Consider the following 17,099-nt stretch of genomic DNA (forward strand, 5'->3'; position numbering starts at 1 on the left):
TTTTGCGCAAAATAAAAAGGAAGAGAGCCCGGGATCAGTTAACAAACATTTCTTATTTAGCTGCACAGAATGCTGCTGACAGATCTGGGCACTGAACCTTCCAACTTGCTCCTGCAACACTTTTACTTGCTGCTGTTACATTTCTGCAAATACTGGACAGCAATGCTATACTGTTGGAGTGACATTCATGGTGGATTTGTCTCCTGCTTTTGCCTCGCAAAACCGTTGATATTGCTGCTTCTTTTTACATACACTCCTTTTGCATTGGCTCATCCAGCTGCCTTTTTCATGACCAAAACCACTCTGATGAGCCAAAGCTGCACATAAAGGCTTTGCCCTTCTGCATTTCCATGGAAAAGCAATCACAGATCACCTTCTGCTGTTACTGTTCTTCAGGCTCTCGGGTTCGAGAATATTCTTCTAACTTCATAAACCCTACATTAAGCCAAATATATCGGTCTGTTACAGGAACCAGTAGAGATATATTAGGAACAAGCTGCAGCCTGTAAGCACATCGGTGATCCTATATCCATTTTAGGTATGCGCAGGACAGCTGGGCACTCATTTACAACGAAACATGGTGTAATAGTATCATTTTCTGAAGTGGACTCTGATGCCTGCTTTAATCTTCTAATCCAGGCCTCTGCCTCACACATAAAATAATATTTTAAAGGCAGAATTACTGTCCCTAAAATACAGCTTAATTAGAGGAACCACTTGTTTGCATGTAAAAATATGTTCAAAGATAAAAATCATTATGTACACACACTAACAACAGCTCAACCCCCACATCTCTCAGTAAAGATTTTTTAGATGTGAAGAGGCTACTACAGCTTCCTTCAAAACCAGTAAATCTTTAATTCTCCTTATGTTTAGTATGTGATGAGAAAATTCTCTCCAGTTCAGAGCCGCACATTATTTTAGCTTGACTCTAAATACGGACATGTATGAAACACCCAAGTTGCTGCTCACAGAGGTCACGCAGTAAGCAGCTGGTAACCCAAGCCACCTGGCACGTACTCGTGGGACAGGTATTTACTGCCCTTGACCCACAATGTGAAAAATAACTTACACTGGAATGAGAAAGAACCACGTGTTACAAGCTATGACTCACTCTTCGTATTTATTAATACTTCCCTTTCCAGAGCTTTCAGCACATGAAGTTCCACACTCTTAACAGGCCACCTCTAGTTTTCACCCCGGGCCAGGGTGATAAAGCTTTAACGTAAAAGTGCATCAGAGAAACAGATGCTTTGTTATTCTTTGCAGATCAAGGAAATAATCTCAAAATTAATTTGAGCTTTCTGATGGGATTTTCCAAAGGGTTTAGCTAAACCTCGAACAGCAATTCACACAATGAAGTTTAAATGATTTGGTGAAAAGGACACCAAATTTAAATATGAAATATACCTTAAGATCAACCCCCAAACCTGCATTTTCTTACAGCTTTTACCATACTGCTAAGTGCATGTTCATGAACGAATAATAAATTCACAGTTTTGGAGCGCCATAATTTCACAATCTTTCCGCAGCATCTCATGTTGTACTATTGTGATAAGAATGTCCCCACCAAAGTCCAGAGCTGACTTTGCAGAGCTCACAGTGCTCTCCTTGTGCACTCTTTCACATATGTCCCCAATGTGATCGAGACTGTCATGGACGATACCAAGTCCCACGGTAGTTACACGTTCCACGTTACTCCTCACAGAGCAGCGGGAAAGGTGCCTCTCACTTCATGGGTAACACTCAAGCGGGAGTGGGAATGACAGGATTACTGAACTCTGAATTTTCTCTGCATGTAAACAGAGATGTGCAATTCTGTAAATCTCAGAGGAGTTACCTGAAAAGACAAATGTACTCAGTAGCTCTGGGCTCTTTCACCTCTTCGGGTTGTTCCTGGGCTGCCAGATAAAGGCTAAACTTTTTTAACGGGACGTTTAGATGACTTCTAACAAATTTTCTTGTTTGTTCATCAGTGCCGCAGATATTACAGGCAGACGGACAGCACTTCCCTAAAATTCTGTTCAAACTAAAACAAAAAATCCCAGATGGTTGTTCTAAGGTAGAACCTTGCTTTGTAATTCAGTGCACTGCCACAGGCGTGCACTAACATGTGCACATATAACGGAGACATAAAACACGGCAGAGCAGCAGAGTGAAGACAGTGAAGCGTTTTCTGCAGGTACACCTTTTTTGCACCCCAGCAATCACTGTCATTTTATGTAGTCATAGCGCAATGCCCTCTGGAATCAATAGAATGGTTCACATTGACTGCGGTGAGTGATGGATGCAGCTGCGTTGTAATTTTGGTAACAAAGAAAGAGTTAAAATGCTGAGCCATCCAAAAACCAGCCCCTTCACCCTCACCCTCGCAGGTGTTAAGGAGGGTTGTGAAGATAGTGGGAGAAAGATAGTGAGATATGCTCCCAGGAAACTCTGCATATTGAAATAAGACAAGGATTAGTTTTCCTCAAGAAAACTGTAAATTAAGAGAGGATCATACTGAGGTTTGTTTTGCTGATCTTGCTTAGTAACTGAAATTATTTTCTTTTAAACACTAATTGCCTTTCTTAATTATCCAGTATGAGGAGGGAGGATAGGATTTTTTCAGATAAGTTAATTAGGATTTTTAATGCCGCATGCTCAAGAGAGTTACAATGAATCATCTAAACTGCTTGAATCATCTAGAACGCGTATATATGCTCTTTCATAAAGAAAAAATATCCTTACTTTGCTACCACTTAACCCTTGCTTTAACTCTTGCAAAGAGCTTCTGCAATGGGATAGAAAGTACTTGAAAATATCGTTTGCTATCAGACCTTGAGTGAATTGTCTGAATTTTCTGTTTTGTTTTGTTTTGTTTTTCCATATAGCCAAGTCCCTAGTGTTAAAAGTACACTTTTTGCCATATTCATAACACAAATTTTATCTTCATTTTAAATAAACACAAATAAACAAATTAGAGATTTGTTTGAAAATTAATACATGAAGGCAGAAGAATTAGGAAAACGTTTCTCATTGCTTTCTCTCGTGTATCGTAGTCCAAGCTCCTCACTTCACAAACCTACTAATAAAACAGTTGATGTGCAATGCAGTAACACTAAAAACTGTGACAGCATGGGATCAAACTATCTGGGTAGTATCTAGAGATCACTCCTTGTTACATACAAGTTAAGAGCAAAGCTAAAGGATGTGAGACAGACAACGCTGAAACCAGAGGATTCAAAATATTGCAATTTTGACTCATTTTGCATAGGAAAGCCAGTACATTAAGGCAGGAATTATAGCGGGACGCTCCAGTAGACTAGCATGTCAGATTTGCTGGTCAAAGCAGTTTCTCTTTAGGAAAGTACCAAAGATCAGATCTGTTTTATAGCAGCTTCTACAATGGCCAACAGTGATACATGCATTAGTTTAAATCGCCAAGTGCCGGAACCCTGAGATGATCACAGTCGCTTCAGTCATAGTGTTCCACCTCATGCTCTGGTGACTACTGCCAAAGCATGTTGCAGTTCGGATACCAAAGACCAAGAGTTATTCTGTAATGGTACTGTCTATATGTTTTGGGGGGTACTGGAAAATGTAATGGTTGTTCCAGACCTCAATTATGATTACCAGGCAAATGCACACTAGGGTAGGTACTATTACATTCAGTTTTCAGCAAATTCATTACTTATTGAAATATTAAGTATGTTACCATGTTACCTACCCTCTAGGAAGTCCGCCTTCTGAAGCCCTTCGGTTGAGACTTAATTTATGCATCTCAGCCATTTCCCTTAGAGTCTCTGCTGAGTAAAGGCCAATGGGGTTGTTATACTGCCTCGCAGGGCTCAGCTGCTGTAAAGGACTATTGCCATCGGTCAATACGGGGCTTAGTTTTGAACCTAGATTACTCTTTGCAGGTGAAATGTCAGGAGTCACAGACTGAGAGGACATGGAAGATCTAACTGTGGTAGTCTTTAAGTAGGAAGAGCTATTTGAAAAGCTGATCTCTTGCTTGTTGAGGTAGCCTGAAAACGTTCCATTGGTTTCTAAAATACTACCCACAGGCCCAGTCGCCGTGTTAGTTAGAGGACTGAAGGTTGTTCTGTTGCCATTGATTTCCCAAGCAGGTTCCTGTAGTAGCAAACATGCAGGCCAAGAAAAGAAAAAAAGAAAAGAGCAATCATAGAACACATGCAAAAATAACGTATCTGCAATTACTGCTTTATAAACATACTGATAAACTTGCAATAAATAGATTGGGGCCAAAGCATCCAACCTTTCAGGGAAGATTTTCAACAAAGAAACGCATTGTTTCAAAATAATGGAAGCAAAACATACTCAGGCATTTTTTTTTTACTAAGTTTTAGTTTAAATTGACAAATAAAGCTTAACATTAAAAGAGCATTTGCTACTACTCAACCTCATAGCAGTAATTTTACTTGAAGACAACCCTGTCTGTTAATTTCTAGGATAATTAAGAAATCTTAAAAAAATGTCTTGAGGTCAGAATCATTTGAGATAATATGCAAACATAAAAGTCAATGCCATTATTATAAAAACATAATGATTCTAAACCACACCATTCTGTTTTCCACGAGTACACTTCAAGTTACAGAAGCCCACACATCACATTGCTTTAATAAGCTCTGGTTCATGCTAATTAGGCCATGCAGCATGGTTAGCAGATAGACCAAAGAGGACTTGAGAACAGGTACTGTTCAACAGATTAGATGCTTCTATTCTAATCATTTCTGCCTAATTCCCACTGGAAGAAATGTGTGCATGAGTATGTAGATGATGAGTGCATGATCCTACAGTCATGTCCCAGCTAATGTTCGTAATTAGGACAGCAGGATGTATTGTCTTAGTCCAAGGCACCGGAATCTCACCTACAATACCTATACCAATAGAAGTCTGCGTCGGTGCTCAAACTACATGCATTCTAACAAAACCTCATCCTGGACAAATGCAGCACTATGCTTCAGTTTCATAAATGATTTGCTATTAAAAGAAAAATACTGCTTTTTCAGCAACACAATGCAGGAAATAAGTTGTTGCATGAGTTCTGAGGAAGTTTCATATAAAACTTTTGTGCTCATGTTGCCTAAAGCACCCTACTGCTGCTTCAAGCTCATTCTGGTGCAACATCACCCAAATCCCTAGGACTGGAGGGCACTCAGCGCTTTGCGGGAAGCACAGAGCACCCTTAGGGTTAAATTGCCTCATTTCCTTCCAGCTACTGGCAGCATGTAGTGACTACCGCTCTATACTTTTTGGAAGGCTGCCTACCAGCAGTCTGGACAATTTTATCAAAGAGGAACACAAACTTCACTTTCAGGAGGGCATTTTATACCTTTATTCTCAGTTTTCTTATTCTTTAACTTCTAAAGGCTCAGCGACCAGAACACAAATAACAAGACTCTAATATTGATTATTTTTAGCATCTCTTTGAACCTTGCATCCTGAGTGCTGAAACTCATCAGCGCAATACTGAATGACCTGTTTTGTTCTTCACTTTTGTTTGTCTGTAATTATGTGCTTTGGATAAAAAAAAAATCTATAGCTGAGGTACCCAACAAACTATCTCAACGCTTGACAATTTCATAGAATCATAGAATCCCCTAGGTTGGAAGGGACCTTTAAGATCATCAAGTTCAACCACTAACCTAACACTGCCAAAGCCACCACTAAACCATACCCCTAATTTATAGATTTCTCTAGAGCCATAATATCAATTTGTAGTTTATCTCAGAAGCTCCTGGCTCCAGCCTAACTTGGGCTACATTGCTTTTGCTACAGGAGAAGGATCACTTCAACCTCTCCCTCTGGACCTACATACGCTGCAGCCATAACTGGTGCCCAGATGCCGTGATGCTCACAGATACGAGCCCCACCAGTAATGCTGGCAGCATGCTGCAGTCCAGCTTTGGGAGACAGGGACAGGCAGGGGACATTATCTTGAAGAGAGGAGGGAGCCCACAATGTGCCCTCAATGAAAGCCAGTACAAGAGCAGGTGGTGGCCTGCAGTGACATTGTGCCTCATTTGGGCTGGCACTGCTTCAATTGCCATCTTTAACATCTTACACACATCTCCCCCATAGCCTTGCATGAAACACAGGCCTGAGAATAATTTGGCCTCTGGTTTTCTACTTTTGTTAGTATTCCTTATCATTAATGTCATTTACTGATTTTGATAGTAAGCTTCACTAGAAAGATAACTATTTTATACTCTCCTCTTGGATTTTTCTACATTGCATATTTAAGTTTAGGGAGATTACATTTGAAAAATCAAGATAATATGGCATGATTAATTAAAATTAATTGCAAAAAAAAAAACCCTAAAGCTCTAAGGATATAATTAATTGTAGCATTAAATACATCTGAGATATTTTGAATCAAAAATGTAAGGCAGATAAAATGAACTGAGAACATTTTTCTTAGTAATAAGCAGGAAGAGATTTTAGCTGGCATTAATAGCTGCCTGAGGCAGCAGAAATAATCCTAAAAGTGTTTTTCAGACTATGCCTTTTAAAATAAATACATTTGAATTACGTAATTCAGTCATAACATACCCTGACACAGAAAACAGCAACCAACCTGTAACTGGCCTACTGCAAGCTTCCAAGTACCATTAAATAAACAGAAAACAGGGATTAGCTCTACAAACGTGTTGTAAAAGAGGCACAAACACACAAGGCCATGTTCATAAATTGTCACCACTTGTGCAAATGAGTTTTACATGCTAGCAGAGAGGGACAAAATGAGTATTTTTAAAAAAATGCAGAGGCAATAGAGAAGAAAAGAATATGCCAGAGTTATATTTGTTCGTTACCCTGAAAACTCTGTGGCTTTTATCTAAGTTAACTGTGGGTTTCGTTTCTGAACCCCATAATAAAAGGACATGCCAGGAGATGTGGTTATAAAGTATGTGTTTCAACTGCCAATGAGAGAAATGCCAGCTATTTCCTAATCTTAATGCATTTTCACAGGTTTGGTGTTACTGGACACTAACAGGAGGCAAAGGGAAAATTATAGGACCGCCATAAAGACTGACGGTTGATGATTTTGCTCACCGTTATGACATGAATGGAATTTTGGTTTCAGTCCTCAATCAATTTCTAGCTGGAATACCAGCGTGCTGGTAACTCAGCCCTAGAATTCCCAGGGACCAGCCATGCCAGGTTAGCATTCTCCATTTTAAGTTAATTTTCATGGTAGTTTTCAGGTAGGTGTTTTCTCTCTGTTCACGGGGAAAGGGATGAAACAGGGAGCGTCTAAGACATCAGCTGTATAACTTCTAAAGAATTACTGCCCAATAATCAGCTTATTTAGTGCTTTCCTTTTCTGATTGACAAAGAATCTCTCATTCGGTTTATTCCCAGTAGGATATTTTAGATTTTTTTTTCTCCAGTTCAGTGGCAAAAGCAGATCAATGCAGCATTTCTGAAATCACTTCTGAACGCGAAGGTCAGATTTCCATTACTGAGCAGCAGCACGGCTCTCAGCATTACATCACATGGAATGCAGCCAACGGGAACAAACGTTCCCCTGTTTCCCATCGCTCTCATCCCATTCTGTCTCAGTCTCTGTGGCTGGAAAAGCAAGCTGACATTTCAAACTCCGCAAGTCTGGTGCTACCCTTCAGCCGACCAGAAGAGGAGGCTCTGACACTGAGCGATGGCCGCCTTCCCTGGAGAAAGATGCTGTGCTCCTGCAGCAATCCCTTACTACGAGGGAGAAATGGCGTTTTAATTTCCCAGTGTCATGTCAGTGAATGGGCTTAGAACTGATAAATGTAGAGGAGTCTCAAACATTTGGGACTAGAAGGAAGCTACAAATCAACTTAATTTCCATTCTGAAATATTCTTCTTCTTTTCTTTATAAATAATCAATTTCTATGAAAGGCAAATGCTCCTTCTTATGTATCAGAGAAGCAAGAAAAATTTATATTGGAAGACACAATACCGGTTTTTCAGGTCCTCTTCCTTTGACAACCCATGTTCTATTGCTATGACCGTACAGTCTTTATTCATTTTATGCACTTCTGGGAGAACAATTTTAACGCTATACTAATGAATTTGACCTCCCAATGTGCCCAAGAAGCAGCTGTTGCTTTAAACTTTAATAGAAAGAAGGAAATGGAGGCACCATGTCATTCAATGACTCTGCTCAAAGACATCCAACAATTAGCTTTTGGCTCAGACAGCTCTTCTGTCCGATGCTTTACTTAAAAAGTCAATCATTTCTTCATCTATTTTTTCTTGGCCACATAGGTTCCCAAATTTGGGAGGTAACAAATCATAAGCATTATGAGATCCTCACTGGGACTCTGAAATAAGTATGTTCAGTACTGTTTCATAAACAGGACAACACAGAGTCATATTATTAAAATTAAAGAGGCTGTCTTAATACCTTTATGCAAAGGGACAAATGTTAAAGGTTTAAAGCTTCATCTTGAACATTTTGAACTGCACTGAGCTGAATCTTCACCTGTGCTGTGCCCATCCCTGAAAAGCTGCAGGAACTCACTGACTCATGATGGCTCAGTTTTGATCCTTGGACTCATGCTTACTCTTCTTGTTATTTGAATGCTTTCAGCATTAGTTATGCCCTTTCTTCCAGCTATGTCACAGCTGTGCAAAAGACTAAACTTTTACTAATTTAAAAAGATTAAACTGAACAAAATGAAAAGTGTTTCAAGTTTGAGATTAATGTCAGATAGGGAAATAGTGAAACTGCAATTCAGTCAAACTTTAATTTCCAATAATAGCCCTACAGTTCAGTTGATGCCATACTTATGGTTGCAGAACCTGTATCATCCATAACATTGATCAGCCTAAGAAAGCAAGGAGAGAATGTATGTTACTTGTGGAATGTAGAAAAATTTCTATCATGGTGTAGAACTTGGGGGGTTTTATACCTTCCTTACGTCTTTTTAGAAGAATGTATGCTTATTTTTCTAAAACACAAAAAAACATGACCATAGCAGTCAAAGAAGGAATACATGCTTGAAAATTAGTGAAAGCTGCAATCAGACAGCAATAATGTACACGAGAATTTATGGTTTACACTAGACACTGAACTTGCACATGCAGATTTTTTAGCTAACCGCCATGCCTTAACCTTGACTCAGAGAAGGCTGAGAAAAACTTCTCTCGATGCTTGAGGACAACACTGTCTTGACTGTCTTGTACTGTGGTTTTTTGCTGTTTTTTGAAATGCAATCGAATTCATTTCATGGGAACCATCAGAGTCTAAACACTGTCAAGCAGTGATGTGGAGGTAACAGCGTCTGCCTATGTGTCACGGTATCCTTAATTTCTACAGTGATACTGTTACTAGAAATAATAAAGGGACAAGCAAAGAAACCTTGATTTTTAAAGTATATTTACTGTAACATACCTTATTGCAAAATCCCCATACCACTGTATCTGTAAAGATATTTCATTCTGGATTTTGAGACTTCTCCAATGGTTCAATGCCTTCATTCCCTTCCAAACCACCCTCAGAGCAGAATTTCTCTTCAGTTACAAAATACTGTTGTCTACTAGTGTATACTAGTGACACAAATGTCACTCCTCTCGACCTGCTAAGGGCCCCCAACTCTGGCACGCTACTGCCACCTCTTCCCCCTGGGCCAAAGACCCTACACCTAAGAAAACCTTTCTGAATACCGCAAGATGCCCAGTTTCCTACCATACCTTCTCCTAGTTGCCACCCTTTTACTCCAGAAAGGCTCCAGTAAATCTCTTTTCCAGCTGCAAGTACTGCCTATAGCCTATTCAGAATAGGCTGCCTCCAACAGCTCCTAAAACCTTTCCTAAGCACCAATGCACAGAATGTGAGAAACAACATGCTCCTGAAAAGGGTTGAGTCCTTTGATACTCATCTCTCTCTGAAGGGTTAATATAGGAAATGTAAAGGGACTTTATAGCTTTCATGCCAAAGGCACTTTTAGGACATTTAAAAAAAACCCTACGGTGTGCGGTGTTAACTTTGCTACAGGGTAGATAGTTAAGGGAGAAAAATGTTTTGTGTGATAAACAGCCTTGAATACCTATGGCAGTAATTTTAAAATTGACACTTGCTATGGAAGAAATGCACCTAATACAGAGTCATGAAAATCTGATGTATAAAAGCTTTTATGTGGTGGAAGTAGGCAAATTCATCATACCCGCACAGGTGTTAATGAGGGTCACAAAAGATAGCAGTCGGTCTTGTGTTGGTGAAAAACTCCGAAGAGACATATCTACTTGCTGCCTTGAAAACTAACAGCATTCTGTGTAGTTCTTGAGGGAAAATAAGTACCCTCTCCTCCTTGCTGTCCCTATTACTTTGCTGGTGCAGTTGAACACCAGTCTAACTACAAGAATGATCCATCGTTTTTGTTCTAGGAGTTTCACAGTACTGTTTGGTGACTCTTCCAACAACTTTCTCCAAGATAACTTTTATAAAATTGCAATATAAGCAGAAGAAACAACTCTGAGCAAGATAGATTCTTAATTTCCTCTTCCCTTGGCAAAAAGTTTACACGATCCAGAGCAAAATAACATTATTTCTGTCTCAATGAATAAATGGCCAGACACATTAATTTCAAATTTGGCAAAATAAAATTGAATCAAATTATTCTCCCCATATGCATTCCCTTCTGTTAGTTTGAACACATTTGCAGCGGTTACAGGGATGATGTTACCTTCTTAGCTCTGAATTTGGAAAGCATGATATTTATAAAAATTACTTAAAATTGATTTATGGAAGACAGAACTGCCATAAACACTAGAACATGACCTTATTCCCCATGTATTTTCATCTTCGGTGTTTCTTATTTATACTACATGCTAGGGACGAAACTGGCACTCATAGAAGGGCTAAAGTTGCAGCAATAGAGATTTCACCGCCTCTCCCTTTATCTAATTAAATGCATCAGCAATACAAATGTCCGACCCAGTGCTTGAGCCTAGGGATTTGTACCATCTTCGAGGTATCCTTGCTCCTCAGTGCCTCCAGAGATACAGATGATGAGTTGCCGGGTACTGTCAATGAATGCTGCTTACTCTAATAGGAACATTTATTTTATGGAAGATGATGAGCTTTGACAACAGAAACCAAGCCATCCATTTCCTCTGCCACTTGCTGTTATTCATTAAATTGACTTATCCTCTGTATTTTTTCTCATGTCTTTTGAATAATGTGACAAGAACACAATATGATGCAAGCTTTCAAATGCCCTAATGTCCTCTTTCCAAATCAGTGTCTTTTCAGTTGTAGTCAGGATTTGGATACACTAAGGCACAGTCTAACGTTTTTTCCCCAAGCAACTACAAAAGCAAATGTTTATTTTGAGAAGCTTTGGTAGCCTCTTGCAGCATAGATGAAAACAGACTGCTCAGAATGGGTTAGACCAGATCACATCAGAGGATAGCTGGATGCTTTGGTTCTGCTAATCAGAAATTAACAACATACAGATCACTAATACACTATTTATGGCAGTTTTGCTGCCTGTACATTCATTCAATGTTTACTTATTTGGGGTGGGCAAAAGCTATTTCTTATAGTACATATTTACCTTCGTTGCAGCAGATAAAAATGATATTAACTTTGGCTGAGCAGAAACATGTCACATACCTTCTGGTGGGGAATTACAGCCCTGGGAGAGTCAATTCTGGGCGCTGTGGTTGAAACTGGCACTGGACGTTTAGATCTGGGACACCCCCCCGAAAAAAAAGAAAAAAGATTAGCAATCTGGACTCTTATTTTTCAGCTTTAATTTCATGTAAAAATGCTGCTTCACTGGGAGTAAAAACTAAGCATAGCCAAGATTTTCTAGCGATCATCATGTTTTTTCTACATCCTCATTTGCAAAGGTCTTAAATGTGAGAAAAAGTTTGATATAGTTTCTCCGAACAATGAAAAGCCACCAGTTACAGAAGCAGTCTCTGACTTGGGAGATCATCCGTTTTCCAGTACCTTTTGACAAACTGCATTTTCATAGATGACAATCAGCCGCAACCAGATAAATTTAGGTTTGGGCAGCACTCTGGAAAAAGGGACTTGGAAGTGTCTTAAAATGCAGAGACTAAACCTCAGTACTGAAGCATCTCAAGATCAACTCCTCAAAAGATTACTATTTAATAGCTTAAACTGTATAGCAACTGACATAATTTAAAGCTCTCTGCAGGAAGAAACATGGGCTTCATTTCAGAGAATTTAGTCTCAAAAGCAGCAGATCACTACTGAACGAACCACACCCCACTCAAATGTCTGCCTTTCACCTGTTTTTGACAAATATACATACATGTTCATTTTAAAAAAAACACAAATAAACCCTACTAAAATACTTTCAAAACACACAGTTTGCCCTTTTAATCGGAACATAACAAAGCAAGCACAGTAACAAATGCTAACTGAAGCACTCTAGAATGCTCAGGTAAGTGAAGAGGTATTGGTGGGAGTTGTCGCGAGAACACCCCCCTGAAATCTTTCCAGTGCACATGGGATCACCAGAGAAAATGAAATGAAAAATGTAAAAATAGTCAAAAGAATCAGAATTATGCAAGTAGGATCCTATTGCCAACCTACAGATCTGGATTATGTCTGGAATTCTCATTTTTAGCAAGTGCATTTCAAAAATTAGGACAGGTACAAAAATGAAATAAAAATACTTAAAAGCATACAAATCAAGTAGAATTGACTGAGACATTTGGAATTGTTTGCTTTAGGCAGGAGATGAACAAGGTAAGGCATTACAGAGGCTCAGAAAATAATGAATGGTATAAAAAGGGAAATAAATCCACGTTCCTGGACATTAAGTGAAATTGAAGAGACAGCATTTATAAAATTGATAAAGGCAAACATTTTTTCCTAGAGTACTTGATTAACCTGAGGTGAAATTCATTGTTACATCATTGAGACTATGAGAACAGCAGGATAACAGAAAGGATTAGATACTTATACTTACAACAAAACCCCCAGCAGCTGCTTTAGATTAGGTAAAAATAAGTTGCCATACAGATTCTCATTTTTCATGGCACAACTTAAAAGACTGATAGTGGAAGACCTTCTGTGTTAGGTTCATTATTTCCTTACTGAGGGCTGTGTTGCACTTTCCTCTGAAATACTTACCAGTGGCATCTATCAGAGACAGAAAGCTGAGCTAGGCGAAAACTGGGCTCATCCATAGGGGCAATCCCTGCATTAATACCTAGCTTCACATTGAGCTGTGTAAGTAGCTTTAGTCGCTACATATAAAATATTTCCATAAGCAGGAGCAAACAAACAAAAGAAGTAAAGAAAAAGGAGTAATCCCTACAGGAACTGGAAGATTTCCATATAGAGGATATGGAAATGATGCTACTTTGAGTGTTGAAAACAAAGATGAGGTAATAGATGCCTACCTCACAACGAGATAATATGAAAATGAACGCAGTTTGAGGAGACAATGAAAACTGGCATTTTGTTAAACAATAGGTAATTAACTTGTGAAATTCACTGGCAAAGTATTCCTGAAACAAGAGGCTAGAAAATTGTAAAAGGCACTAACGTTGACACTCACAGTTGGAATATATCACAATATACTCCCTAAGACATAATTATCTGAGAAATACATACCTTCAAGTTCAAAGAACAAGAGCTAATCACTAACTGACTAAAACAAACTTTCCTCAGGTGAGCTACCAACTGATCTTCCCTCAGGAGTGAGTGCCGTACCCTTCCTCCAACTCTTTTAGCTCCGAAACAATAAATCATATCCAGGCACACGTATCATGAAAGACAGCAAAAAACAGAAAGAAAAAAGAAATCAGCTGCAGCCTAAAACACAGTCAGAGTCGCTGAAAATTGACTGACAATTTATGAACAGACAAAGATTTAGGGGGACATTCTGAACCTACTGCCATTGGTGTTATTTCTGGGTACGCCCCATTATTTCTGTGGGGTTACGTGGGGGCACCTGGGCATACTCAAGACTACAGCTGTGCAGAGCATACACGAACTGTCCCCTCTGCTCTGCTCACTGATCATGAATTTTAGTGCCAAAGCTGCTCAGCACAGTAAACCTTGTTTGTCACGTACAGAGGTGTAGCAAACAATCACATACTTACTGCATGTTTGATGCATAACTGGAAAATATTTGTATTGTAGCAAAGGAACTTATTTACCAGACTACTCCGTCATGTCTGTTGTTTACTGTATGTCAATTTTTCCTCACTTATTACCCGACTACAGAAGATGATGATAGAAAGCTGTATTTCTTCCATGTTACTGATAAGCTACATCTGTCATTCACAGTGCTACTCAACCAAGATTTTTATTTCGCACTGACTTGGAAGTTTCAAGATGTTACCTTAAAACAATGAGGTTCCTACATAACTCTACCCTGGATGTTTATAGCTTTGATATTTAAAAACAGAATGATAAGGCTTGCTAGATTTAGCAGAGGCTTGCACTAGAGAAAAGGGCAGAAGAGGTGAAGCCAATTTGTGGAATGAAAGTGTATGCATTTACAGAATAAAGTGATCATTTACATAAGAGGCATTACTCCTCCAGGAAAAACATCTGCAAGTTCAGAACATTTTTTTTCCCCTCCCTCTTTCGCTAGATGAATCAAATCCTGCAGCAATACAAGTTTGCTTTTCAAGTGATGATGGTGCTGTTGTAAACGTGTGTGTCCAGGTTTACATTTTAATCCACTGATTGCACAATTATTTTATTCCAAACACTCAGGGAGTGTACTTGCTTAGTAGGGCTATGAGGAGGACGAAAGTCCAAATTTCACAAATGACTCCGATGATTTTAGATTTGATGTTGAACTGTACCATCATGATTGTATTTCTGAAGAAATTAATTTGAATTCAACTTTTAGACATTCTCTTCTATATTTTCAAAGTTAGAAATGGAAACAAAAACCTCATTCCAAAGTGAAAACCCAACAGAGTTTTAAAGATGGACAAGTATATCATACTGGTAGTTCTTTAATTCTCCCCACAGATGCACCTCCCCTCTCCCTCAGTACTGGTTCTCTTTCTTGATGAAGTTCAAAACCAAGATGGATGTAGCTTTGTGAAGCAGTTCAATTTTGATAGCACTGCTGATATAGCTGTCAAAAATTCTACTTGTTCCCACCTACCTAAATATATCTTTAATTGAAGAGCACTTGCCTTCAATCCTGGTATGTCTGCACTCACAACAAAGGTTCATTAGGAGTCAACTGCATTAAGAGGAGCTGCCACAGTTTAACCTGTGTCCTCAGGGGAGCACAATACTGTACTTGCAGAGACGTGACATGATCTAAGAGATAACAGCTCTTTTTCATCTTCACATGGCTTTTTAATATTTCATATCTTCACCAGTCAGTGTCTATCTTTTCTTTTCTAATTTTCAGGACAGCTAAAACTAACACTTATTTTCTTACAGTAAGCTTCTGCTTTCATTTTATTACACATGAGCACTTATTTATACCTTGTTGAGTATCTTAATAATTGTGTATTAATATTTCAACCGCTAGAAAATGAAAAGGGGTCAAGTCGTGGAAAGGTAATAAACCAGATTAGATTAGGGTTAGAAATGCTTAGAAAACATTTTACATACTTTACTTATCACCTAATTGAAATGGAGTCATTCTGGAGTGGAGTGGGTGAGCACATAGCAGGACGCAAAACAATAGAGCACATAGAATTGGCCTTCTGATATATACCTGTTTTAATGCAGTAATATTCCTGACAATTTCGCGGGGCAGGGGGTGGGAGGGGAAGAGACATAAAAGGGACAGACCAAATATTACTCATGGCTACCAACCTGAGGTGTCCATTTAATAAATGCTAAGATCAGTAATGTGTCAGTTAAATCTTCAGCTAAACAGTGAATTAAGTAGCCAAACAGAAGCTTCTTCTTGTGTGTAAGTCTTGCACAGGAAATCTTGAGTCTCGTGATACCATGGTTTAATTCCCTAAGCCCTGCCTGGGACATCAGCAAACAGTCTTGGTGACTCCAACAGGAATCACAAAGACAAAACCCTGAACATTTCACAGTACTTCAAATATAACTGCGATCAATTTGGGGCTAGCATGAGACCTACTTTCCCTCTCTCAGGGTATCATCTGTGCCTGCAATAAAATAGAAAAGTATTTCCATCCGCAGTTTTTCTCTCTGTGTATCAATGGAGAATGCAAATATTAGCATTTGGCTGGATGACTGATTTGTTAATTATTTCCCTGCATTGTGCTGCATTCGGATTGCATGACAGGCAATTATGCTTTCCAGACCTAATGTTCATACCCACAGCAATATATGGACAAAAACTTCTTATGCCTGAACGGCACCAACCTAAAGGGAAGCTGCTATCTAAAAAAGAAAAATTATGAAAGAGAATTCATTTGGAAGTATGTAATACCCATTTTCCCTTAGAAGGGATCCGAGTCAGGGGCAGCTGCAAACATTATGGGATAGAAAGAGAAAGGAAAAGGGAAGACGCCCTGGAGATTTTTGTGAAAGGAAGGAAAGAAACGGAACTGCAGATAACATGTAAAGATGAGATTTTTTGAAAAGGAGTATGTATTAAAAAATGTTGGAGAATCAAATTCTACTCTCCTGGTCTCTCTTTGACCCTTTCTACTTCTGTGGCATCTGCATAGTGCCTGTTGCATCTTCTCAACTCTTCCCTTCCCTCCTGCTATGCAAAATCCTTTCTTTCTTGAACACATTCTGCCCTCCAGCCTGTTCCCTCCTGCAGGGAGCAACTGGCTACTGATGCCTCCACCTCTTCTTAGTTGACTCGGTACCAACCCTAAAATTCCTCCATCCCTGCAGCTCCTATGGGCAAATGGGGAGGCTCTGCCAGTATCCCTGCAGCCCTGCTCTGTGTGTCACTTCTCCAAAGCGTACTAAGGACGCATGCTGAACACATGCCTGGCACTCACCCAATGCACACAGCAAGCTCTACACAACCTCCATGGAGCACGGACACCTTTTTTTCAGGCAGGTTATTTTTCTTGCAGTCTTCTTCTTCCTGTCTTTGCATTGTTTTTAAACCATTTCCAAACCTTTTCTCTCCTCACCACTACCGAAAACTCATAACCCATAAAGAAATGTGGATTCATCCCCAGGAAATTTCAAGTTA

At 39.2% G+C, this 17,099-nt stretch overlaps 1 protein-coding gene across 3 annotated transcripts in view; it reads right to left on the bottom strand.

Moving 5' to 3' along the window:
• Window positions 1-17,099, bottom strand: part of LDB3 (LIM domain binding 3) — a 127,973-nt gene that overhangs the window by 60,427 nt on the left and 50,447 nt on the right. For all 3 annotated transcript variants that reach the window (XM_082486794.1, XM_082486793.1, XM_082486792.1), the window contains exon 4: window positions 11,612-11,687. In XM_082486794.1, coding sequence (XP_082342920.1) covers window positions 11,612-11,687 — 76 coding nt within the window. The remainder of the gene's footprint in view (window positions 1-11,611; window positions 11,688-17,099) is intronic.

This window comes from Vanellus vanellus (assembly GCF_965231255.1).
Source record: "Vanellus vanellus genome assembly, chromosome: 7".
Lineage (NCBI taxonomy): Eukaryota > Metazoa > Chordata > Aves > Charadriiformes > Charadriidae > Vanellus > Vanellus vanellus.